At 38.0% G+C, this 26,265-nt stretch overlaps 2 protein-coding genes across 15 annotated transcripts in view; one reads left to right on the plus strand and one right to left on the minus strand.

Moving 5' to 3' along the window:
- SGCE (sarcoglycan epsilon) overlaps positions 1-26,265 on the minus strand; it is a 452,776-nt gene that overhangs the window by 137,312 nt on the left and 289,199 nt on the right. The gene's annotated exons all lie outside the window — the stretch shown is intronic.
- The window catches only part of PPP1R9A (protein phosphatase 1 regulatory subunit 9A), a 126,808-nt gene that overhangs the window by 60,667 nt on the left and 39,876 nt on the right, over positions 1-26,265 (plus strand). For all 3 annotated transcript variants that reach the window (XM_079301003.1, XM_079301004.1, XM_079301005.1), the window contains exons 3-6: positions 6,125-6,257; positions 6,741-6,861; positions 11,208-11,312; positions 25,314-25,449. In XM_079301003.1, coding sequence (XP_079157129.1) covers positions 6,125-6,257; positions 6,741-6,861; positions 11,208-11,312; positions 25,314-25,449 — 495 coding nt within the window. The remainder of the gene's footprint in view (positions 1-6,124; positions 6,258-6,740; positions 6,862-11,207; positions 11,313-25,313; positions 25,450-26,265) is intronic.

Below are 26,265 nucleotides of genomic sequence, written 5' to 3' on the forward strand. Positions count from 1 at the left end.
GGATGGAGATGCTCTGAATGTGTAGGCAAAAGTTTTTACTTTTCCCTGAAGCAGGAAAAGTCAGCTAAAGACATTCAAGTTTGTAGGTCAGTACCACACTGCTGTAAATAGTAAGGTGTTAAATTGCTGTACTCACATCTCTAATCTCTCTAGGATCTGTGAAAGTCTGGCAGGAGGGACCTTTGGAGGAAGCCTGAGCCTAATGGGAATGCAAGAGTGCCTCTGTGCTCTTTTTACTGCAATTGTCCAACTAGACTTTTTTATATGATCAGTAAAACTCAGGGAAGCCACCAAGTCACCTCAGTAGTCATTTATACCTCCCATCACACTGTTGCATCCAAGCTGCTGCATTAGAAAGGCCAACCCACTATCAGAGAGGATTTAGACCCAGGTCTGCAAAATTCATCAAAGAGAATTGAGTGAAAATTGTTTAACCTGCACCATTCATATAAAACAGGACAGTATTGTAATTTCCCATTTATAATAATGGTTATGACAAAAATAAATGTGAGGAAGAAAAATTCTCATGGAATTGTAACTTGTCACTGGATTTAAAAAAAAAAAAAAAAAAGCAAGACAGGAATATTCAGATAAGTCTGTGTATCTTTGTCAACTCTAGATTTCAGTGTACCTTGCTGTTTTACTCACTAACTAAAACAAACAGCCAACAGCCCTAACAGAGCTACAAGTTCCATGTGAGCTGAGGTTTTACTCTTCAGTAACAGAGCTTACTTTTACTTGCTAATTACTCTGACCTGTTTTAACTAAGAGTAACAACATGAAGTTTTTACATGGGGCATGCATCTCATTTACAGCTACAGTGATTTTATATTCTCTCTGCTATGCAGGCAAGTAGCAATGTAAATTGCAATAAAACTAGTACATCAGCAATAAACAAGTACACACTGAATAAATAATACATGGATATAAGCAATAATCTCCAGTGATTCTAGGAAACTACTTAATGGAAACAAGTGTTTTAAAAAGTTTGCACCAAAAAGTGAGCCAAGTAGAAGGAACAGAGGAGATGATCCATGTGCTGTACCACCTAGGCAATTTTGGTTCCATGTTTTGGCCCAAAACTCCAGTGTATAAAATTTAAGATACTAGTTTCAGTGAAAGAAGCCTAACAGAGAAATATGGATGGTCCTTTAACCACTTACACCATGAAGCAAACACACCCTCATGTCACAGGATTAATGAATGTGCGTGGTTACCCATACATTGTAATGATTGTGTCCCACCAGGAAATGCCACTGTGTCACCATTTGGGGTTAGGAGGACATGCTGTAGTGCACAAAGGTGTATGGATCCAAACTGAGATCTGTAGGCACTGCTGCAGGACAGTGACACACTGTGGTGTTCTACTACAAATGGACTTCATGATGTTCCAACAGGTAGAAAATGAGGTAACTTCTTCCAGTTGTCCAAAACAAGAGTACATAGAGATGTTTTCAACAGTTGAGCAGTTTGTCTGTGAGTCACAGCAGCTGCTCCTGGTTTGTCATATATCTGCAGAGGTCTCTCTGGAGTGGAGAAGTCTAGGGCCCAGATAATTTAGCATTGTAGAAACACAGATCTGCTGTGCAGGTCTCTTTGCCAGAGTTTCTGCACACTTAAAACAGATCTTTCTCCTACAGAGCTTTCCGAGGAAAACCCCAGGCACAGATTTGATGTCAGACATGCAGTTTCTTTCAATATTGCTGATGTCTAATTCCCTTCTGTGTCTCTTCCTTCAATTGCTTCTTGGGGAGATTTCTCTTGCTGCTTCCTTGCTGGAGTGTTAGTGACGGCTGATGCCCACGCAGGCTTTAGGAGAGCATGAAGCCAGGAAAGCTGGAGGAAGCCTCCTCACTGACTCACTGCCTTTGACTGTGACAACGCAACCACCTTGCAGAGAAAAGAACTTTTTAAAAAAATAGTTGCCAGATTCAGGCATTGCCAGAGCTTCCTCTCTCTTTATAACGTCCTTCCTGACATTATAAAGATTTTAAAGCAGAAGGTAATGGTCACAGTGTGATTTCTTTTCCTTATTTAGCTTCTTCAGCACAGCCAGAGAGGTTATCCTCAGTGCTTCATTATAGATAATCTAAATCTGCTCCCTTGCAGTTCGAATGTATTCCCCCTTGTCCTGTCACTACATGCTCTTGTAAATAGTCTCGCTCCACCTTTTTTGTAGGCTCTCTTCAGGTGCTGAAGGCCACACTTATATCACCTCAAAGCCTTTTTTTTTTCTTTTCCAGGCTGAACAACCCCAGTTTTCTCAGCCTTGCATCAGATGCAACAATTTTTATGTTGCACAGTTTATAGTATGCAACACTGATATTGTGGTTTATGTAGCACCAAACTGGTTAGCCCATGGTGGGGGGATATAGCCCATGTGATTCTTTAAAGTTGTCTCCATTCTGACTTGCTTAAAAAATAATAGAAAAAAAATCTTTTCACTGCCAACTGGTTACTGTTAGCTGAATTTTGTAAATTATTGATAGTTAAGAGCTATGGGAAAACACCCCAAATTTAGGCAACTTTGCCTTTCTCAAGAATAATCAGTTTTCATCCTTCTGATCTTACTCCTAAAGATGAAGTACTAAAACAAAAATGTAGGGTTTTTTTCTGAATTAGTCAGCACCATATTTTTGTAGTTATGTGACTTGTCTTCTCTAGCTTATGCCCTGCCAAAGAGAAGCAAATGATCTGTGTGCTTTTGTATAATTTTCCTGGGGATGCCACCCAGGGTACCTAACAATTATACCTGCTTCTTTCATATTAGAGTTTGTTACTATATTGGTGTTGGATGAATCACTGATGACCCCTTTTTTTGTCACTTTAGAGAGCACAGAAGTATGTTCTGTTAACAGCAGTTCTTCAGGGCTTGTTTCAACATGTCACTGCTTTTTGTTTTCCACAAGTGCTGTTGTGAATCCTAGAAAATGTCACAAGTGAATTTTATGTAAGCTTTTTATTTTTATAAACACTTCTAGTGGTAAAATCAGAGATTAAGACACTATATTGGATTTTCATGAAAAAGAACTTGCTTTATGAGTAATGGTTTATGATGTGACTCTTGGGGATGATTCTGTACAGGGCCCAGGGCTGGACTCCGTGATCCTTGTGGGTCCCTTCCAACTCAGCATATTCTATGATTGTGTCTTTACTGGACTGACTACTTGGCCAGAGTGGCAGTAAAACCAAATCTGTCAAATGACAGAGAATGAGAGAGTTCTCATGAGTCTGAGATCCCACGCACACTTTGGGAAACAACAGCAACAGACGTCGTGAAATAATTCTACTTAAATCAAGTTAACCATACTTTGGAGAAGAAGTTATACATTTTTATCTTATTTTTAGTGCAGTAAAATATTGAGTGACAGTTCTCATGACTGTACTGAGCAAGCAGTTCATTACTCTAGTGGATAGACTGTTTCACAAAGAAAGAAAAATTTCTTCAGTTTAACACCTAGAAATTAATTTAATAGAATCAGTCAACCGTGAAATGTGATTGCACAAAATGAGATAAATAACACAGAAGAATATCCTTCTTCTTTTTCCCTAGTCAGGAGGAGACAAATGCCTTGTTGAAGGCAGTGGACAAAGTTTTATGACCAGTGTACAAAAGGCAGTGAGTTACTGCCGGGTAGGAAACATAGAGCTTTGTGCCATGAGTGATCTGCAATCTCAGATTGAAGGCTTAGGTGAGGTGTACTACATGAGAGTAGTGTATTTGCAGACATAATGACAACTTTTCATCATCAACAGTATATTTAGTTTCCTTTTAGTGAGCTTATCAAAATACTCCAAAACAGTGAACAGAATCCAGGAGACTCTCTCTTCTGTCTAATCTGATTCAAGAAAGATCATCCCAAACCTGAGTTCAGTATGATTTGATGCTTTCAAAGAAAATTACTCTGAAGCATATCCAGTCATTTTACAGCAAATCTCAAACTGCTTCCACAATATTCTCATGCCAGTCATTGAATACAAGGGAAAGAGTGGTGCCAGTTAACATACTGTAAAGAAATCCAGAAATAAATATACTCATTTTGTGATGTAATTTTCCCTTGTACCTCTCTCTCAGCTGTTTTTGTCTCTAGCAAGCAGTATCTCCCTTTACCTTGATGCAGTTCCTCTCCATTCATATTTGAGGCATGGGTCTCTCTCATCATGTTAATAAATGAGATGATTCAAGCTAAATTCACAGCTGTTGTTTTTAACCTGTTCTTGATTGCCTGTCTGCTGCATTTCAAACCTAAAGGTTTATGGTCAAAGCTCAGTGATGTTTCAGTTGGGACTCACTCCATTGATTGATCCTTATTTTAGTTGATGTCAGCATGAATGAGGTTGAACTTGAACATGGAACCCTTAGTGTGAAAAACTGCTGCTTTTGGTGCCAAACACAGGGAAGGGAAGCTGCCCGGGAGGTCGTAACACTTTTTCATTGCTGTTGGGTGGACTCTTCAGCTGTTTTGTCTATTCTGTATTCAGGCTAGGAATGGTGGCCATGAATTTTATCTTTCCTCATTACTTGTTTCTGCATCAGTGTCTTTTCCCCAGTCTTATACATACTAAAGCAGCATAAAAAGTTCAGCAGCACTGGACACCATTAATTATATGTCTTGTTTTACTTAGGCTTTGCATAAATTTATAAAAGCTTTCTAGGAGCATAATTTAGTTAAAGCAGCCTTTTTCTTGCATCACAGCTAAAAATCAATGTGAGATAGGTTTGTGAATTCTTATAAGACATTTATCATCTCAGTCTTCTTGGAAGAGGAAATTAATTAAGCATTTCACATTGATGTGAAATACAGGAGTTAAAATTCCCATTGAGTCACTCCTGTTTTTTTGTTTCGATCACTACTTTATGTAAAACTGTGAGGGCTTTTTGGTAACTTTATGGTAGCCATAACATAGTGAATAGACTTACAATAGTATTCAAAAGTATTTTTCTATTTCAGCTTCAATACATTTACTATTTAAAAGAAATTATTGTGTACTAACAACTTTTCAGGCAGGTGAAACCCCAGGTGGCAGTGGCCCAGCTCCTGTCACTGCACTGGCAGCCAGCTGACACATGTGCTCCATCCAGGAACACTGGGACAGAGCCTCCAAGCAGGGCTGAAAAGAGCAGGCTTCTGGGGAGTTTTGGAATAGCTGTGTAGCAGGGTGCAGTGTATCATATTGTAAGAGGAACAGTGATAAAGGAAAACGTGGTTACACAGTGGTGTCTTCTGTGGCTTGTCTGTGAAAGAGGAAGAGAAAATGTGGAATGTTGTTTTCCTTTATTTGAAGTGATGAATATGATACATCCATGGGGCTGAAGCTCAGTAAAATTATTAGCACTAGTAGTATATACTCTTTCCTTACTGCCAAGTGACAGTTAAATAAATTAGGCTGGCAAACTCTGATGTCTAAAATATGAAAATATGCTTTTCCTGACTAATGTTTCTGAAGGTCTGAATAATCACTGATTAAAGCCCATGTTGAAGTATGACAGTAAGTAGCATAACTAATATAATCAGGTTAATACAGTCACTGTTAAATTCATGCTTTAAAGATGCAATAAACCTGTCAACCTGGTTAAAAAAGTACCCATGCCTGTGTATATTGCTGTTTCAAAAAAAATATGAATATATAATATGTAACATAATCCCTAGGATATCCATAGGTGATATAAATTTAGAGTTAGTAATCTTCAGGTTGAGCTTTGTTCAGGTGAATATGAACTGGAATGTCATAAGGCCTAAAGACTAATACAGAAACACTATACAGATTATAATTTCAATGTATTTGAGTCTGTTAATGTTTATTAATAGTGAATTTTAATGAGTCAAGTATTTTAATTATTCATAAGCGTAGACAAAGGTAGACATTAAAGATCACCTTTTGAATTTCTAATAAAAAACAATAGAAACTCAGTTAACTCAGTTGACTTTTGCAACTGTATTTGTGCTTCCTTGAATGAAAAAAAGAGTAAGTTTAAAATCCTGACATTTGAATGAACTGGAGAAATTTTTCTTTTAAAAGTCTTTTCAAACTTTGCAATACAACTACTGAAGTAGTAGCTAATTTAATAATTTGGAAGTCTTTTTGGAGTGGGCAGCTGAATGATTTTGATCTGTTTCCACAGGTTTTCAATACATACTCTAATGAGGACTATGACAGGAGAAATGATGAAGTTGACCCAGTGGCTGCATCAGCTGAATATGAACTTGAGAAGCGTGTGGAAAAGCTGGAGCTCTTCCCAGTGGAGCTAGAAAAAGGTACCATGTCTGTGTGCCATTTCCACTTCTGTGACACTGACCTACCAGTTTGAGAAAGTCTACACATGCCTGCACAGCCTATCTTGAATTTCCATGAATTTGTTGTAGTCACCTTGGATTTTTATATTTCAGGAATTGTTCAGTGAGGAATTAAACAAGTAGCTCAGTACAGGCAGATTTTACCATCTTAAGAGAATTGTTTGTGACACTCCATTAACATGATTTTACAGCGTTTGATGTGATGTGTTCATTCTTCACTGGAGGAGTAAAAATCATTTCTGTTTTTGTAAGCCTCTCATAAGGCTGCAGATGATACTTTTTGTGTGTAATTAAAATGGTAGTAATTTTTTTTTTTAAAGGAAGCAAAATAATATTACTGTTACTGACACAGAAAGCCAAGAGGACCCAAAGCATGAATGTTAACCTACCAAATAACTACAGATAAATGTAAAAAGTTTCTGCTTTCTCTTGCCTTTTTCACAGATGAAGATGGACTTGGCATAAGCATTATTGGAATGGGAGTTGGAGCTGATGCAGGCCTTGAAAAACTGGGAATATTCGTCAAAACAGTAACAGAGGGTGGGACAGCAGAAAGAGATGGCAGGTGAAATAGACTTTGTATTTGGAAATTTTATCAGCAATAGTTACTATAAATTATGATTTTCATAGGGAATAGTTGTTTGCTTAATGTGTGTCATGGTAATCCAAGCTGTAAAGTTTGTAAACTTCATTGGTAAGGTCCAAATATCTTATGTGGGTATGAGAAGACAGTAAAGTGGTATCATGAGTTTAAGGAAGAACAAATTTAACCAAAGATATGTGTTTGTGACTACTGAGAGCCCAGATGCTTTAGCATGAGTAAGGCTACTAATTCCAAAAACTGTGACATTTTTGAAGGTAGTTTAGGTTCTAAAGGTGTTGAGCTCCCACCTGTTCTATTGGCTTCAAGCCAGCTTTAGATAGGCAATACTTTAAAAAAAGACTTCTATTCAACATTTGATTATTTGGTCTGAAAGGAGGTTGGAACCAGGTGGAGGTCAGTCTCTTCTGACATGTCTCAAGGGAAGGGATGAGAGGAAATGACCTTAAATTCTGTCAGGTGAGGTTCAGATAAAAAATTAGATTTTTTTTTTTAGTGAAAAAGGCATTGGAATAAGCTGCCCAGAAGGTGGTGGAGTCATTGTCCCTGGAAGTGTTGAAGAGGCATCTGGATGTGGCACTTGGGATGTGGTTTAGGAGTGATTGATCTGCCTAGTTGGTGGCTGAGCTGGCTGGTCTTAGTAGAACTTTTCCAACCTTGATTATTCTGTGATTAAGGCAATAATTTGTGCATCTGAATGTTTAAACTTTCACTAAATACACTCCTTTCAACCTTACTAACACAGACTTTCTATTTTTTATTTTGGATAGTCTTCTGCTCTGGAGACTGTGCTCTTTAGTTTTCACACCTACATCACTGAAAGTATGTTAACTAATTGGAATAGGAAGCTGTACCATAAATCTTGCCCACTAAAGTGAATTGGTGTATGTAGTATGTGATGCTTATTTGGTATGTGCAGGCTAAAGAATTCCTTTTCAACATAAAATATTTTCTGTCATATCTGTGTATTATACAACACCTGCCAATCTGTGCATTACACAATGCCTGCCAGAACCAAGCCAACTTCTTCTTATTAGAAGATATAAAAAAAACTTAAATAGGTAGTAATTTAATAGTTAAAAGAATTCTTAAAAATTTTCCAACCCATACAGTTTTTCATTTTGTCCCAGCGTTTAACTTTGTAAATTTTCATGCCAATAAAATATTACTTCTCTGATATGTAAGCAATTAAATCAACTTACCTGCATCTCCTTTTCTGATTTTAACCAGTAGTGTTGCTACATTAGTTATAAACAATATGAAAATATTGTTTATAAATAAGAGTGGGAATAAACTCTTAAGATGTTGATGCTGTCTTCTGAAAAATATATTGCAGTAACATGTTCCTTGTTGAACACCAATAACTTTTCAGCTGGGCAAAAAGTTGTTCTGCTTTGGAAGCCCCACAAAAATTTAAACAAGACTCTAGAAGGCAGGGGGTTGCAAAATTGGGTAACATTGGTCTGAAACTACTGAAGTATATCCTCTTCTAGATTGGGCTTGGAGATACCTATGCAGATCTTGGCAATAAGATATCAAGTTGAAGGCCAAATTCTGATTTAGTGTAGGCTTAAAAATTATGAAAGTAAGTGAAGAAGCTGATGCCTCAAGATGTCATGCCTTTATCCATCACTTTAAATTTAAGGGAATGTTTTTCTGAAGGATATGCTTGACCTCAGTTAGAAGGCATTTAGCTCACGACTGGTATTCTCTGTGAAATTCTCTGGTTGAAAATCAGTCACTCACTGCTGCTCTGTCATGATCTGTAATTTCTTTTCATTTCATTATTCACATGTTTGAGTGGGCTACAGAAGTTAATGTTCCATCACAAGTCTCTTCTTTCATTTCCCTAGATGACATCTGAAAGGAACTTGTCAGCTGAGAAAAAATAATATCATTCTTTGACCGTTCTAATATTTGTGTTGGTTTTCAACTGGCAGAATGTTCAGTCAGCTGAGAAATAGGACTCTGATTTTCTCTTTGAGACCCTGATCATTCACTTGGGAGAGGGATATATAATCCTCTCAGTCAGGACCAGACAGTTCTGCATAATAAAGTGCATCAACTGTGAAGGATCCTGTTAAACTTCATCTTTATGAAAAGCCTACTTAATTATTAACACTGATAGCAAAACAAAGTCTCCTACCAGAAAATAAAACTGTTTCAGCAGTTGCATCAAGTATTCTGAATAATCACATACCAATCTTCAACCAGATTCTTCTGAAGCTACAATTTAAAATGCTACAGTGTCTGTAGAATAGTTGTTCTATTTTTTATTGGAAGACCTTTCAAATTGTGATATGAAGTACTTGTCTCTCATGGCAATACAAAATCTGTACAAAGGGGTTTCACAGTGATTTAACACCACTGGCTTGATTCATGTTGCTGTTGACAAACAGGAAACATTTAGTTACCATATTTAAAGGTCTTGTGTGCAATATTTAACTAAGGAGGGTGCTTCAAGATGAATCCAAAAGCATGTAGATAAGTGTAAGGAGAGGTTATTAATAGTGAGGAAAATATGAAATCAGTCCTTAGACTGAATATGAAAAATGTAATCTTTTCCTGAATCAATCAATCTATAGCTGCTTCTTTCAAATTATTGTAGTGATGAGTCATTCACTTTTTAAAGTATTTTGATAGCATTGGGACAGTTTTGAAACATTACATAGTTCTTAACCTGAATTTGAGAGGTTGTCTCTGCACAGATTATATTTTTCAGTTAATCATACATAGCAATTGTGCAAATAATTTATTCAACTTTAGTTGGTTCACTTCTGTAGTTGCTACTTTATTGTTATCTGCAGGCAGAATTTAAAGTCATGAACATTAGAAAATAATTGTAGAAGAATTACCAGTTTATGAATTATAAAAACAATAAAATGTCTGTAATTCAGGCTTTGTCAACCTGAGCCTAATTTTTCATTCGTGTTTGAAATTAGATTTGAGAGACATGTGATTGCACCCTGTGTTTGCTGAAGTTAAAAAAAAAAAAAAAAAAAAAAAAAAAGTTATATAAATATTAATGATTGCTGTATTATCAAATTTTTTAGTGAAAATTGAAATTAAATTCTGAGATTAAATGCCTAATATGATTTTCAAAGCAGGAGTTTATAGGCTGCCTTTTTCAAGGGAGATCCTGCCTAGAACACAGTGACATTCTGTAGTGTGAGGCTGCCAAATGAATACTGTATTTCTCACTCACCACTAGAATCCAAAGAATGGAAGATGCTGCTTGAACACAAGTAAAACTGCAAAGCATTTCCTCAGACTTGTCAAAGAAATTTATGCTCCAAGTCCAAGTGCTTCAGCATTCTGTTGAAGCCTCTGTTGTTTTTTGGAAAGAAACCTTATCACTAATATATCCTAAGATGTTAAATATATTAATTTAGGTATTTCCATGTAATTTAAATAGGGTTTTTTCCTAGCTGTGACTTGGTTACTTAGTAAATTGTGTTGTTTGAATCAATAGAATCCATGTAAGTACTTGAAAATTGCTCCCTTTGACTAGTTCTGGATGTGTTTGTTTGGTTTTTATTTTGAAACTATTAGAGATCTTGCATTTCTAAAGCATAGTGTAGCAGTCATCTTCCAGGGATTTGTCATCCAGATGAGTCCAGTGCCTGCTTTAGGGATTTTTCAGCAGTGCTTGCTTTAGATAAAAGCAGCATGGCTTTAATTCTGTCTTAACTTTTTCTGCATTAAACAGTGTAGCAGCTGTAAATAGATGTTTGGTTTCAAAACAAGAGTCCCTATTAACACAGTCCAAGGTTTTATGATTGTGTGCAGCAAGATCACACTTAAACTGGGAATTCATCCTTTTGGAACAAGTTAGATGAAATATCTAAAGAGATTATGTCACAATTGGATCTGATACATGAGTTCTTTTCTCCACAGATGAGCAGGTTGTTTTAGTTAAATACTACGTTTTTTTTCCATTAGCATGAAATGCCAGAGCTATGTCTTGTGCTCTTTTTCAAGATTGGCTTAGGAAAGAATGATATAAGAGCTGTTAAAGTATCTCATTTAATTTAATTCATATGACAAATTCAAGAGTTGTGTTGCTGTATTTCTATGCAAGGAAAGAAGCTGGAAAATTAATTGATGATATTAACTGTAATGGTAACTTTGAAGTTGGATTTATGAGATATCTGTACAAGAAATGATGCACTTTTCAGATTTACCTCAATCATTTTATGACTGAGCTTTTGATTAAGGTCAAACTAGAAGGATCTCTCTCTGCTAAGTTTTGCTGAAAATTCACAAGAATTCATACAATTATTTATGCATTTGTGTTTTTCCCCTGAAAGGATCCAAGTGAATGACCAAATTGTGGAAGTTGATGGCATCAGTCTGGTTGGTGTTACACAAAATTTTGCTGCAACTGTTCTTAGAAACACCAAAGATAAAGTCAGGTGAGTATTTTAGAAGGAAAAAATAAATTTTAATTTAATACTTAAAATTACTTGGCTTCCTTCACAGGACTTTCAGTTTGCCCAGGTAGAATTAGGGGCTTTTGGCCTCTGTGTCTTCTCTCTTTTGATCCCAAGAGAGGGATCAAATGCAGTATTACAGTTTTGGCTTAGATTTTTAAAATATTTCAACCAAGACAAGCTGAAATAGAAGACAGATGATGACTATACTCTTGATCACTGGTCTAGATGTACATGGGCTTCAAGATGTTTGTATTAGTTGGGATGATGAGGGTCATGGGTGTTGGTCAGATGGGAGCTGCTGCCAGTGATCACTTCCTTGCTCCACCCGTGGGGACACTGACCACGCTCCTGCTCCAGGGTTGGGGCAGGAGGAGATGAGGCCTCTGCTCCCTCAGATGCCACCTCAGCACAGAGCAGAGAGTATTGGATGCAGCAGTGATAACAGCTACCAAACTGAGGAAAGTAACCAGTATTCATTAACTGAGCTCCCAGCACCGATTGTGGGTTTCTCTCTGTGCCTATGCAGTGGTTCATTGAAAGGTGTCCCTGTAAAAATCCATAGAATAATGAACAGACTAGAAAATGTAACATATACTGCAAGTGTGCTTCTGAACATGTGTGAAAGTGAGTGCAAAGCTGTAAAATGTCATTAAGAAGAACACTGTTTTTCTAGAAATGGCTTTCTATTTAAAACCCTGTGCAGTCACATAATTTTTTAATAGATTGTTAATTTCAGTAAAGATTCTACTCTACAGAAATATCTTTGATATTGTAAAAACAGCAGCCATTCTGTAGTCGCCTTTAGGTTCTCTTTCAGAATCTTCTCCAGGGAGTACAACTGAATTCTTTAATTAATGAGTTCAGAGCTGACTTCTTTTGAGCCATGACTAAACTATGGGTGGTAATATATGCAGACCCCCTCAGATGGTGGTGCTGTATCTTGGTGTGCACACTTCCACTGTAATTCCACAGCTGATCCTGCATGACATTGAGAAATAATGCTGGGGTGTGGATTCTGCAAAGAGTCATGGGGGTGGTTGATCAGTCTAAATAGGAGCTGTAGTGTAATTATAGGTGAGTATATTTTTGTGTAACATTTACATTTGAAGTTACACCATTACTGCTTCTGTACATGCTGTGAGTGTTCCTACTGACTAAACTATGAAAATGAGTATATACTTTATTAGGTTTTCTACAGCTGACACCTTCAAACATAAAATCCTGATGGCAGAGAATAATGTGTTCCTGTGTTTGGGTACACAGAGCGAATGTTATGTATATTCTGTGTTTGATGTTCTAGTTCAAAAGGAAAAGAAGAAAGTGTTCACATAAAATATATGTATTGTATACATTTAGAATCAGCTAGTTTGTGTAATTATTACTACATAAGTTATAGAATAGAATAGAATACTTGCTTCCATGGGGAAATAACGGAGGAGGGAAAAAACATAAAATGATTTTCACACAGAGCTCCCACAGTCTTCTCTCAGGAAATAAATTACAGCGAGACTGGTTGCAATCTAGACCCTTGTCACAAAATAGGGAGCTGAAAAAAGTACTTCATTGTTGTTGAGCTCACATTGTCAAGTGTACTGTGTATCCTGTGCACTGGAATCATTGCCTCCTGACAGGTCTCATTTACCAAAGAGAGATATTTGAGTTCCTGTGGTTTTCCTTGTAAGATTAAGATACTGAGTTTTCATGGAAAAAATGACCCAGTGTGTTAGTGTCAAAACTAGACCTAAAAAAGCATAAAATAATATTCAGTTAGTAATAAATTTTAAATACTGAATTAGTTACAATATAAAATATTACTAAAATATTAATAATGTATACATAAAGAGCATATTGTGTGGTTGGCAGTATCTCACTAATGTGTATTTCTAATTAGAGGAAAGAAACAGGTGGAATTTGGTGCAACTTCCTTTTTTTTTTTTAATTTTTTTTTATTTTTTTTTATTTTAAACTTCATGGGAAAAATTCTCAGGAAGTCTAGTTTCTGCTTTATGCAAGCCAGCTGAGAAATGCATTATTTTTTCTCTGGTTTGGGGTAGGCTGGGAGGGAGACTTGAAAAGATAGCCAGGCTTTGTGTGGCACAGTCTCCTGCTTAGCTTCTTCTGCAGTCCTGGACACTTTTGTTGCCTGATGGTTTTAGTTGCACAAAATGAAAAATAGTTCCAGAAAGCTGTTTTTTGGAGACAGATATTTCAGGATGCTTGATGTTTTGGCTTCAATACAGGTTTGAACATTTGCTTGTAAAGAAAGTGAGAGCTAATAGTGATGATTTTAGATATGAAAGGAAATAATGTATTTTTAACTTCATGACTGTTTTTTCTTTGATATGTGACAAAAGAGCCCTGCCTGCTGCATGTTTTGTGCGGAGAACAATTGGTTTCTGGCAGATCCTTTTTCCTGCTGTGTTAGAACTAGGATGGAGAATCCCTCATCTCCACCCTCTTTGGCAGTGACAACCTCTGCACTTGAAGTGCTCCAGAATGTTAGGGACAAAGTGGGAGAGTCTGCTGGGGCAAAATGCCTTTCTGGCATTTCCAGCATGCAGCTGTCAGCTCCTGCTGCTGGCAGGGCAGGAGCAGGGCAGGAGCAGTGCAGGAGCAGTGCAGGAGCAGGAGCAGTGCAGGAGCAGGGCAGGAGCAGGAGCAGTGCAGGAGCAGGGCAGGAGCAGGGCAGGAGCAGTGCAGGAGCAGAGCAGGGCAGGAGCAGGGCAGGAGCAGGAGCAGTGCAGGAGCAGGGCAGGAGCAGTGCAGGAGCAGAGCAGGGCAGGAGCAGGGCAGGAGCAGTGCAGGGCAGTGCAGGAACAGGGCAGGGCAGGAGCAGGACAGGGCTGGAGCAGGGCAGGAGCAATGCAGGAGCAGGGCAGTGCAGGAACAGGGCAGGAGCAGGACAGGGCTGGAGCAGGGCAGGAGCAATGCAGGAGCAGTCCTGGAGCAGTGCAGGATCGGGCAGGAGCAGTGCAGGAGCAGTGCAGGAGCAGTGCTGCCCTTGGGTGCACCATTGCCATGGCAGCTGCCGTTAGTGATCCCTGTCGCTGCAGGAGGCTGGAGCAGGGGAAGAGGTTGCTGCTCTCTGATCCCCTCCTGCCTTTCCTGAGGGGGCTGTCCCAGCTGAGCTGCCGGTGTGTAGGCAGTGTACAGGCACACCTCTCCTGATGCAAGGTGAGGCAGCTTCAATCCTTCCTTCACGGGAGGAATCACATTCGCACTTGCTCACGAATCGGCTGTTCAATAGTGTCAGCTTGATGGGGTTTATAGAGATGCTTTAATAAGCACAGTTGTCTTTGTGATCATAGCATACAAAATCTGTACCTTTCTTCTGGCTACTGTCTTGTACACACAGAGATTTGTGCCTTTCCCTGGTGTTACTGCACGTCTATATCCCACAGCATTATGTATGTGAAGTCGTTTTTGTCCTTAATCTAGTCAAAGTGCATGCTGGATTTATAGCAGGGTTTATTATGTGAGATCAGTTGTAAAGAAAGGACACTCATGAATAGAATGACATTATAGCCACTTCTTAATTCTTTGCAATAAATGCAGTCAATACCTCTTTAGAGAACTTGCATAACACCAATACTTACTGATTTATTTTTCTCCTTTGAGCCTTCTGAACACTTTGAAGGATACTGACAGTGGAAGTCGTTGACCTAGAATAGATTTTTGCAATTTTTCTACCAGAAAAAATATATCCAGACTGTCTGTAGCTGACATAGTAAAGAATTTGTGAAAATGAGGACATGGCTTTTACCTTTTGAACTCTTGCAGGTGAGGCTGAGAGGAGGTGAAAGAAGAACAAGCATAAGCATCTACGATTATTTTATCCGTTGTTTGCAGCATTGGATTATCCAGCAGAGTCATCATACCATAATGAAAGATCATGGGCTCAACCAATTTGACTTCTATAAATTAAATTATTCTTTCTTAAAATGTTTTCTAGAAAGATAATCATTATCCAGCAGATGTACTCTGGTAGCCTGTGAGGCAAAGGAAAGAGATGGAATTCTTTCATAATCCCAGCTGGCAATCAGCTTCTGTTTTTCAGGATGAGAATTAGTGTCCTCGTGACTCTAATCAGGCGAATACAACTATGAATGCTATTTCAATTGATGTAAATATCAAGTCTTTTTTATAATTTTACATAACAGTTTGGTTTACTAATATCTCATATTAGTGGATTTTAGAATTTGATTATATACAGGAGGGATTTGAAACATGTGTTGTTTTCAATATTGTTAAGTGTTGCCCCTGCTCTAAGATTAATGGCTCAGAGGGCAGTGCCACACTAATACCACTAATTGTTCTGTGCTTCTTTTGACCCCATTTAGGATGTAATCCATCAGCTTGAAGTTTGCAAGTGGTGCCTGCAGTCAAAAAAGATAAGATAAGGAGGCAGCTTGACAGTGGGAATCCTATACTGTCATGGAGTTTCTCCTGTGTTATTTTGCTTGCAGTCATCCCCATGGACTGTGATGTTGAGTATCAGACCTGTTCTTTGAAGCTGCTTGGGTCATGCTAAGCCTATGTGACCACACTTTCTTCCCCTGTTCATAATAATGGGAGGGTTCTGGGAGACCCTATGGTCTCTGCCAAAGAAAGTGCACTCAAAGAGCTATATGCCTCCATGAATTTTTATTTTTTTTTCTTGAACATACTTACAGGAGAAAAAATCTAGTTCTTTCACAGAGAAAACTTTATTCTTTTATCATACTTACTGGATACAAAGATTTTTGCACACGCAGCTCTGGGAAAGGCAGGGTCCCAGGAAAGCAGGACATGTTTCTTGCAAAACTTGCTGCATTGATTAGGAGAAAGGGTGTTGCATGAGAGAACCATCAGAAAATCCCAGCCCTGCAAGTATGCTGCTTGTATGCTTTTAGCATTATTGCTTTTCTCTGAAAGGTTTCTTTTAAGGAAGTTAACCAAATTCAGTGTTTTACTGGAGAGGCAAATTTTAAATTCTGTGTCCTCCTTCCGTATCCTGTTGTATGAATTGACTAAACATTTTCTTGGCTTTCCAGACTGTTGCTAGGCACTGAGCTGATGCTCTCATGGTGCTTTCTGACTCAGTTATTGACTTTTTTTAGGGAACCATGCAGAACCTGTGCAAAACCTGTTTGGTTTATCATGGCTTATACCACTGCAAAAATTATTAATTATTTTAATTCTAACCTGCCAATGAGTTTACCTGCTTTTGTTTATTTAAGCTCTGCTAAAATGCATCAAAGTCTTTCCATCTTTAATAATTGGTTAGCCAATTTTACTGTGTCTCATTAATCTTTTAGATCATTAACGAGTATGTTCTAACAGCAGCAGTGTAACTATCCAGCCCTCTGGCTTTTCACTGATAACTATTCTCTCTTCTAATAAAGAATAATTTATTGCCAATTTTTGTTTTTTCTTATCCGGAAAGTTTTAATTCAAAACAGGGTTCTGTCTCAACTCCCAGTTAGTTCACAGCCTAATTTTTTTATCTCATAGTAAACTGAAAATGCAATCTTTCACACAATTTTTTTTACTTTTATATAGGTCTTCTACAAGGAGCAAAAGGAAAAAGAGTGAAAATAAAAATAATTGATTGTTCATTAACATCAACTTGAAATGTCATTTGTTCCTTCCTCAGCTAATTCCTCACCTCATCTTGAGCTGAATGTTTTCTGAAAAATACGCTGTTTCTGAAAATAGGATTTGCATGCCTTCTGTTAGTTTTGTTTGCCACCACAGCATCTGGAAAGGCAGTTTATACAGTCAGGGTTTTGCAAGAACTAAGGCTGTAGGGGACAGATGAACTCTGCCCCAGGACCTAACCAGCAGCAGTGTGCCCCAATGGGGATGCTGTTGGTGACAGTAACACCAAACAGCATATCTTTGTTGTGATTCCTTTGTCTAGGTAATAATCTTCTCCCAGTGCAGATTTTCTTTTGCCTGTGCAAATTTCTCTTCCTATGCAGATTTTCTTTTGCTCCTTCTGACTTTGCCTGCCTGTGCTCTTACCCTGTGAAACAGCAGGGTCCTTTAAAATTCACAGGCATTCTCCACAGTGCAGATCCACATTGTGGTAAATGCAGGACTGCTAATTACTGGATATTGAGACAGGACCCTAACCAGAAGATACCACACTCCATGTCTGCTTCAGAGAGCTGGGTTACGTTATCTATTTTTTGGCTGGGGGTTGTGGTTTTGTTCTTCCTTTCCTTTCCTTTCTGCTTCTTGGATAAACCTGAACTGTGGATCCCACAGAAATGGATGGTGCTGTGTGCCAAAGTAGTGTAAATTTCTCCTGTTTAATCCACTGTGACTATAGTAAAGATTCTATAATATGTCTTCTTTCTGGTTTCTGCAAAGTACTCCCACAAGCACTGGTAATTGTCCTGTAAGTCTACTAGGAGTAGTGTGCTGAACATGAAAAATTACTCAAGAGTCCTCTGACACCTTAGCATGGGTGAGGTAAGACTGCATTCATCACTGCTTAGCTGGTTTGTATTCCTTGGCTTGCCTGTGTAGTAGACAAGCTGTGCCTTGGACTGTTCTTTGTGCTGGGGCCAGCTGGCACCAGAGTGGTCAGTGCTCCCACCCTTAAAGAGTTGTACCTTTCTGAGCAGAAAGGCCATATCCAAATTGTCCATTGGAAACATCCAAGCTGACTCCTAGCCTTTGCTAACTCCTGGACTGTGTCTGAGTATTCTTTAGCAGAATATTAGTTCACTTGGGTCAAACTGTTGCCAAGACTGTTTCAGTGATGTAATGTGATTTTAATATGATGACCAGTTACTAGTACTTGGAAGCATTCCCTGGCACTGTGTAGTTTACTGGTATAAACGTAGCCCCTGTGTCCTCAGTTCTCCATTTTTTATGGCAATTTTTTTCTCAAAATATTTGCAAATTTGGACAGTTTGAGTGTGAAATATGTAAAGAAATCTTAATTTAAATATTTTGTCTGAATTATAAACTATTTTTCTGAGTATTAGACCATGGCTTTTAAAAGCAAGTATAACATGAATAGATAAGGTTCAGTGGGGCTGAATTCCATTAGGAGCAGATTTTCTTTTCTTTTCCTGGAAAAAGGAACAAGTTGACAGGTTTTGAATCAGTTCATCCTCAACTTGGTTGGATCTAAACATAAACTACTCACCCTGCAACTGAAATATCAGTTATATGTATTTATTTGGCTATTTTTTTTTCACTCCTTCATCCAAGATACTGTTTTGTCGAAGCTCCCACACAGTTTTGGTGCACCTTGATTTATGGGATACAATATTGGGACAGCTGGGCAGAAATTCCTGCTGTTCATCCTGGCAGGATAACTCACCAAACTATATGGATGGTGCTGTAGGAGCATTTAGCTGGACTGTGCTGTGAGGATGGTCTACCTAGCCTAGAATCTGGATCATGCAATCATCCAGATTAAGGACATGGTCTGAACTCACAAGCTTACTTGTGACCTGTCTGTATTTTCTTCCTGGATTTCTTCCCTGTGGATACCAGCAAGGGTGAGGGAAGACAGATTTCACCTCAAAAAGTAAGCTAGTTTTTTTTAGAAGCATGACCTGCTGGAACTTTTATATTCTGACCAGAGGTGATTGCATTCAGGTATGTTAAAGCACAGATTTATGAATATGTTTTTTTGAAGTGGCCATTCCCATACAAATCATGTGGTGCTATAGCAAATGCTGATTAAATTATCACCCTGTATTCAAGGAAACCTTTTAAGCAAGGCTTGTGTTGGAATACTGTCAGGCTGTCTGGAAAGAGATGGAATTGATTCTTAATGTGCACTCTTAGAAGAACAGAGCAATGTAAGGACCAGAAACTGAAGAGGTGCCAAAACATTGAATCCCTTGGCTAATTTTGAAGTACTCTTGAGTAAAGCTAATGTGTCAGTGAGGCCCTAGACTAGAATTGATTTCTGGAGGAATAATTAATATAAGTGCATTGATATTATTGTGTGGGTTTTTTACGTGACTTCCTAATTGTCTGACTCAACATCCATTTAGTGTTATTGCAGCACATTTTATCAGGGGCTTCTATCCAACATGCTCTGGGGAGTCTGCTGAGGCTTTTCTCATGCTTGATCTGGGATTTTGCTGCTTGTCCACCAGTACCACTGATACCACAGTTCTGATACCCACAGTTTGAGGCCAGCCACATCCTGGGTTAGCACCAAGAGAGGAATGGCCATCAGGGTGAGGGAGGTGATTCTGCCTCTCTTCTCTGCCTTGTGAGACCCCACCTGCAGTGCTGCATCCAGCTCTGGGGTCCTCAGCACAGGAAAGACAAGCATTTGTCACTGTGGGGCCAGAGGACACCACAGAGTTGATCAGAGGGATGGAGCACCTCTCCTGGAGACAGGTTGAGAGTGCTGGAGTTGTTCTGCCTGGAGAAGCAAAGGAAACTTTACTGAGGAAACTTTATAGTACCTTCCAGTCATGAAAGGGGGCTTTTAGAAAAGAGGTAGAGTGACTTTTTACACAGAGAGGAAAGGGGGAGTGGTTTTAAACTAAAAGAGGAGAGATTTGTGTTAGAGATTAGAAAGTTCTTTACTCATGGGGTAATGAGGCCCTGAAACAGGTCTCAGAAAATCTGTGGATCCCTCATCCCTGGAACTGTTCAACGTCAGGTTGAAGTGAGGGGCCCTGAGCAACCTAATTTAGTGGAAGATGTTCCTGCTCATGTCCCTTCCAAGTCCTGCTGTCTGTCTTTAAATTCAGGATACTTTACTTCATCCTGGATCTGGGGACAGGGATAGAGGCTGCAGAACTTGTGCACAACAGTTCATCTTACTGGCAACTTGATTTCCGGAGTCTTTGGAGGCTCTTCCCAAAATCTGCTTTTCTGTACTGGCTTCACATAGCAGCATCCTGCACTAGATATTGCAAAGATTGCCCTCTTATATGTTTCTTATGTGACCTTAAATAGCTTCACTCAGTCATTGCCACTTTCATTCACTGATGGTTGTCACTTCATTGTGTTAATTTGGGTGCTGAACTCCAAGCAGTTCTTCACTTCTTTGTCAGTTTTGGGTCACTTATCACTTGTCTCCAGGCAATCATTTTTTATTTCCCCCTGCCAGTCCTCTTGGTTCCAGCTAGTGGCTTTAAAGATTGCAGTGCACATGCCTGTCTCTGGTGCAGGGGCAGGCTGGTGCATTTACTGACATAAGTTTGCACATGAGGTAGATAGGGTAACACAGGGCTGCAATCACAGGATCTTCAGCAGCCTGCAGGAATGGACTGACAGAAACTTTATGAGGCAAGGGCTGATGTGAGTCTTGGCATCTGGAGCAGCATCCTTGTGCAGCTGTAAGCTAGAGAGCAGATGTGCAGGTGGCACCCTGGGAAGAGGTGGAAAGAACATCTTCAGTTGAAAGAAAAGAGTGGGATGTCAGGTATCTTACTGCTGCCTCAGCTACCTCCCATGAGGTAGGAAGGATAAACCCAGATTCTTTGTACTCCCAGTACAAAGGGACAAAATAACAGGCAATGAACAGGAGTTGCAGCAAGGGTAATTCTGAACGAAGTTGGGCATCTTTTCAAGTCAGGGGCTTAGGTTGGACTGGTTTCCTTCCAACTGAAATTATTCAAAGAGTGTTTATGAGTTTCAGACAATTTAATATCAAGAAGTGCAATGGAAGCTAGGTGAATTCCTATGTGCAGTCAGTGACTTCTGCATTTGAGAGTGCTGTTTGGGAGAGGATGATCTTGTTCATTAAAACCACACAAATTCCAGCTTGTGCTGCTGTGACTAAATAAAACATCTTTCTTAACAGGTTTCACACCCCTTTTAGCACTTTGGATTAATTATGTGGCTGTTAACCTAATGGAAGCAGCCAGAGTAGGTAATTGAAGACATCTTGAAATAAATGAGATAAATGGTAGCTGAAGCAGCTTCAGACTTTAAAGCTTGGAGGAAAACCAGTTTTAAAATCATAGAATGGTTTGACTTAGAAGGGACTTTAAAGCTCATTTAATTCCAACCTCTCTGCTGTTGTCAGGGACACTTTCCACTAGAATAGGTTACTCAAAGCCCCATCCACACTGGCCTTGAACAGTTCCAGGGATGAGGCAGCTGGCTGCAGAACTCCCTGAATGAATTTGTATACATTTTTATGGATTACACTGTATTTTAGGAAAGATTAGAATATTTTGAATACTGTTACAGCAAACCCCACATTCTTTCTTAGATTGTGTTGGCTATATTCTTACTTGATTCTTGTTGGACTTAAGGAAACCATGCTAATGTATTTTTAACTGAGCACATAATTCCTGAAGTATTTTCAGGAGAAATCATTAACTCATTTCACTAAAATTGTGTGCTGCAGAAATTCAGTTTTGATCACAGATTTGGTGCCTTTGCAAAATTTTTTTAGTACCAGTTATTTTCAGAGTGGAAATATACTTTTTAATTTAATCGATTTTTGTAATAATGTTTCTGGTTTCCATAGTTGATAAAAAATCAATAAGTTATTTCAAGAAGGACAGGTTTACAGATCCTCTTGTAATAAAAGCTGGATGTATGCAGAAGGCTATGTATCGAGTGTGCTGTAAAATATTTAAATAATGGATTGCAGGAGATGTAGGAGTTGCTACCAATTTTGGTAGAATGCTTTTCTTAACTACGACTACTGTAGTTAATTTTCAGTTTCTCAAGATACATAATTCTTTTAGATATTCTAAAATTCATTATAGAGTCAAATATTAATTACATTTCTAGCTCCATCCCTGTTCATTTTAGCCACAACCACAAAGAACATTTCACAGCTGTTAAATTAACTAAATTACATGTAACACTTGAGTATCAAGGGCAGTTCATGCCCTACCTCTCCTTCTCCTTCTTTTTTGCAGACTTCAGAAAAAATCAGTAATGACCTGAGATTTAGTACAGTGATGACTGTATCACAGGTTTTCTGGGGTTTATTTTGCATTTGCTGGCTTTAATAAACTAGGTGAATGTTATTGTGATGTGGTTAAAGGCTGTAAAATGCTCATTTGTCTCATATAGAGAAACATGACCAGCTTCTCAATTACTGCTGACAGAATGTATGGTTCTTTCTTATAATACTTCTAGCTCTTAAGACTAATTAATGAAGTCTGAAATGCATGTGATTTATTTTGTTGAACAAAAGTGATTTGAAATATATAATTAGCCCCTTTGTTGAAATGGGTGTATTACAGTTCCATGACTGATTTTTTGGTCAGTGAATCACAGCCTTATGTCTCTTCCTCATATTTAAACACTTCAGATTATGATAGTTCTTATATTTAAAGCTATTCTGTGAATAAATATCTAATTCATGCTTAGAGTTTTAATAACTGCCCCTGCTTTATTGGTTTTCTAAGTTATTTTTATTCAGTTCTCTCTTTAAAATGTAACTTTATAATTTATGATTTATCTCAATTACAAGTTAAGTATAATTATATGCATAGTATTAAGATCATGGAATGTAAAATGACAAAAAGCTTGGTTTAATTTGAAAAAGCTGTGATTCCTGGGAATACAGTATTTGATTTTACAAATTTACAATTCTTTGTCTAGAACTGATATCAGTTGTAGATTGAATGCTTCTAAGGATTTATTTTCAGACATTTTGGATATGTCTCACTCTAAAGCAATACATTTTAGGAAGTCAGAACATTACTAGTATATTTCTATTTTGGAAAACGTTTGCTTTAAACTTTGTCATTACTTTTATTCATACGTCATCTAACTGCTTCAGGTATCACTGAGTAACTTCATTTTTACATGTGATTCAAGCCTTGAAAATCACATCACTGTGAACTGTAAGTGGCTTTGGCATGAGAAGAAAAATTCAATTAATAAGGCTTCATATTTTTACATTTTACCTTGTTTTGTTTGTCTGTATGAAAATTTACTGCATTACAGTCTAATGTGTCAAAACCCACTTCTAAATTACCAGGAATTGCCAGGCTTAGGATGCATTGTATGCTATATATGCTAAGTTTTCAGGGTAAAAAGATAATTGTATGAAGTATTTTGAGTCTTGTATTTTCCAAGGAAGGTGAGTTACCAGGCAGAGGGCCAGAGGGAATCCAATATTTGCATCATTTTGTGTGGTTTCATAACTTTACACATTGAGGATATTCCTCACATGTTTACAGATGTGGTGCTCACTCTACTGTGTGTAAGTAATATACTCATGCATATTTTTGCTTAAAATGGTTTTTGGTTTTTCTGTTTTTTGTGGTTTTTTGACACTTTTTTAGTATTTACTTTTAATTTGTTTTTACATTAGAGGATACAAACAAATAGCAGATACGGGTTAAATGCTTCTTTCTTCCTTTAGTAATTTCAAAAGTTCATTGTTCCTCCCAGTTGAGTCTGAAAACATGATTGGTTTAATCTTTGTAATACTTGGCTCTAAAATCAAAATTTAGAGGAAACAGGATCTGTCTGTGAGTCAGTATGCAGAAGAGATGAAGTGTAGGAGCCATGAAGAAACATTATTTTTCTTTCAGCCTGAGGTCTTTATCATTACTGAGAACTAATGTTGTATTTTGCAATAGAGGGTATGAATTCCAGACTGTGATCTGTTTTGATCAGGATTAAAATGTTGATGTTGCTGCCTTGATTCTCTTCTAGTTACTGCTGTATTTGATATTGATGTTTTTAAGCTAAGACACCTTATTGCAAATTATTTTCAGAGTGCCTTGTGTCATTATTTCAAGTGGAGTCACTCATTCTCACCTTTCTTATCCTTTTAGAAGTAATTAGTACCTTGGATATTTTGATGGTGTTGAAATAATCTCCAAATTTCAGTCCTTTCTGTAGTGCCTGACTTCATAGAATCTGAAAAATCATTTGTCAGGAAATGGACCCAGGGTCATCTGCTGTTGGGAGGTTGGCTTACACATGGATGACAAATCCCAAGGGATTTTAATGGTGATAGGCAGTACTAATGAAAATAATTTTTATGCATGGGATATAATGCACATTTCTGCCTCTCATTCAAATAATGAATTGAATTCATCATTTGACCCAAATGTTATGGAAACAAATAATTTACAATATCCAGTATCTCAGTGTCACCTTACTGTGCTTTTCATCTCTACATAATAGTTCTTTCATCTGTAATTACCTAATTATCTTTCTAGCCTTCTAAGAAAATAATTCTTCAGCTTGACATCCTTAAATTGTGCTTATGTTCAGTAGTTCACAGTGTGTTGGTACTGTGTAATGGGTTTTTATTATTAGTTCTGGAGAGAGCAGCATATCTAAATATGGTTATGCCACTGTGCTGAAAAAAAGAAAGGGGTTACAGTCCAAACCAATTCTGAGTTCAAGCTGCTAAAAGCAAGACTGAGAAGCATTCTTGTAAGTCTCAACCAAGAAAGAGGCACTTGCCTTGTGTTTGGTTAAGCCAAGGAAATGTGAACCCAGTGTTCTGCAGTAGCTAACAGTGGAGAAAATGTTCCTTAGCAACAGAAGTTCATGGAATAAAAGGCAGATTTAAATGCAGCTTAAAATTAAGGAAATAGCGTCTGTCAGATTTTAAAATGTGGAAATAGATTCTGTTTTCTAAACTGGAGGAAGACAAATATAAAAGCTCAAAAATGGAAGATAATTTCTAAGTCAGGGTGGGAAGGAATTACTCTGATGCATGTTCCTTTCACTATAAGCTGCCATAAGTGTGCATATGCTCCTACTGTGCATCCATAACAGTCTGGTGTTCTGTAGGCTCCTGGAGAATGCATGGCTCTAAAGGGCATGGAAGTGATTATACTTTACTGAAACTTGGAGTGGAGGTTTGGATGGTCCCTTTTATTTACCCCTCCTGTCCTGTGACCAGACCTGTCATGGTCTGATCACTGCTGCTGCTGCACGCGGCGCCTTTGTGACAGATCACATCCACAGAACTGGAGAAAAGGGCTACCCTCTGTACTAGAAATGGCTAAAACCCAAGAACTTCAGTAAACACCAGGAGTAACATTTTTTCACTGATGTTTTGTATAGGTTTGTAATTGGACGAGAAAAGCCGGGACAAGTGAGTGAGGTTGCGCAGCTGATTAGCCAAACTCTAGAGCAGGAACGGCGCCAGAGAGAGCTGCTGGAGCAGCATTATGCACAGTATGATGCTGATGATGATGAGGTAACAGATTGTCCACTATTTCACTGTTTGGTGTGTTTTAATGTTCTGTTTTCTCTCCCTAATTCCTTTTCTTTACTTACCACTCAGAGGTCAACTTTTGAACCTTTCCATTACCTTTGCTGATGATTTTTACAGATTTTGATGATGTCTCTTAATTGAAGAAGAAATTTATAGAAGCACTTAAAGTATTTGTTTTGTTCCAGAAGAGAAAATATCAAGTTTGTTGATACTTCTGTAAGCATTCCTCTTCCTATAAGCATATACCTTTCTGAAATAAGAGACTAAAGTTCGTTTGGTTGTGCACTGAAATGTTAAAAATTTTGTGAAAACTGGTAAAAGTTGCCTTCTAACTTTTAGAGGGGTTGAAGAAGTTGGGTTGTTTTTCTAGAAGAATTTATATTCTTCTTAAGTCAGAATGTTTTCTGAAATTCTGGGTGAGACCCCTCCTTCTACACATTATGATTTTGTTTCTGTGTGAATAGGTATTCCTCAGGATGGAGAATTAGACTACCTTGTCTGAAGTATGTACTTATGCTTACAATTAGTGCCTGATGTCCCAGTGTAAAGGTTTTGAAAGTAACCACTCTGTGCAGTAAAATTTCCATAATTTCTTTCATTCTTATAAAATTCCTAGTATACCTAAATACCAAGATACTTGGAAAGATTATTTTGAGAGCTTTTTTAGAGACTACTGCTGTCTGTGTTACTTCCTAAATTAGCTGCTGGGTTTTGTTAAACTGCTTTCATACAGCTCAAGCATACTGTCATCATTTCACATCATCTTGAGTAATATTATTTAAAATGCTAGACTCCATG

The sequence above is a fragment of the Erithacus rubecula genome, assembly GCF_903797595.1.
Source record: "Erithacus rubecula genome assembly, chromosome: 3".
In the NCBI taxonomy this organism is placed as follows: Eukaryota; Metazoa; Chordata; class Aves; order Passeriformes; family Muscicapidae; genus Erithacus; species Erithacus rubecula.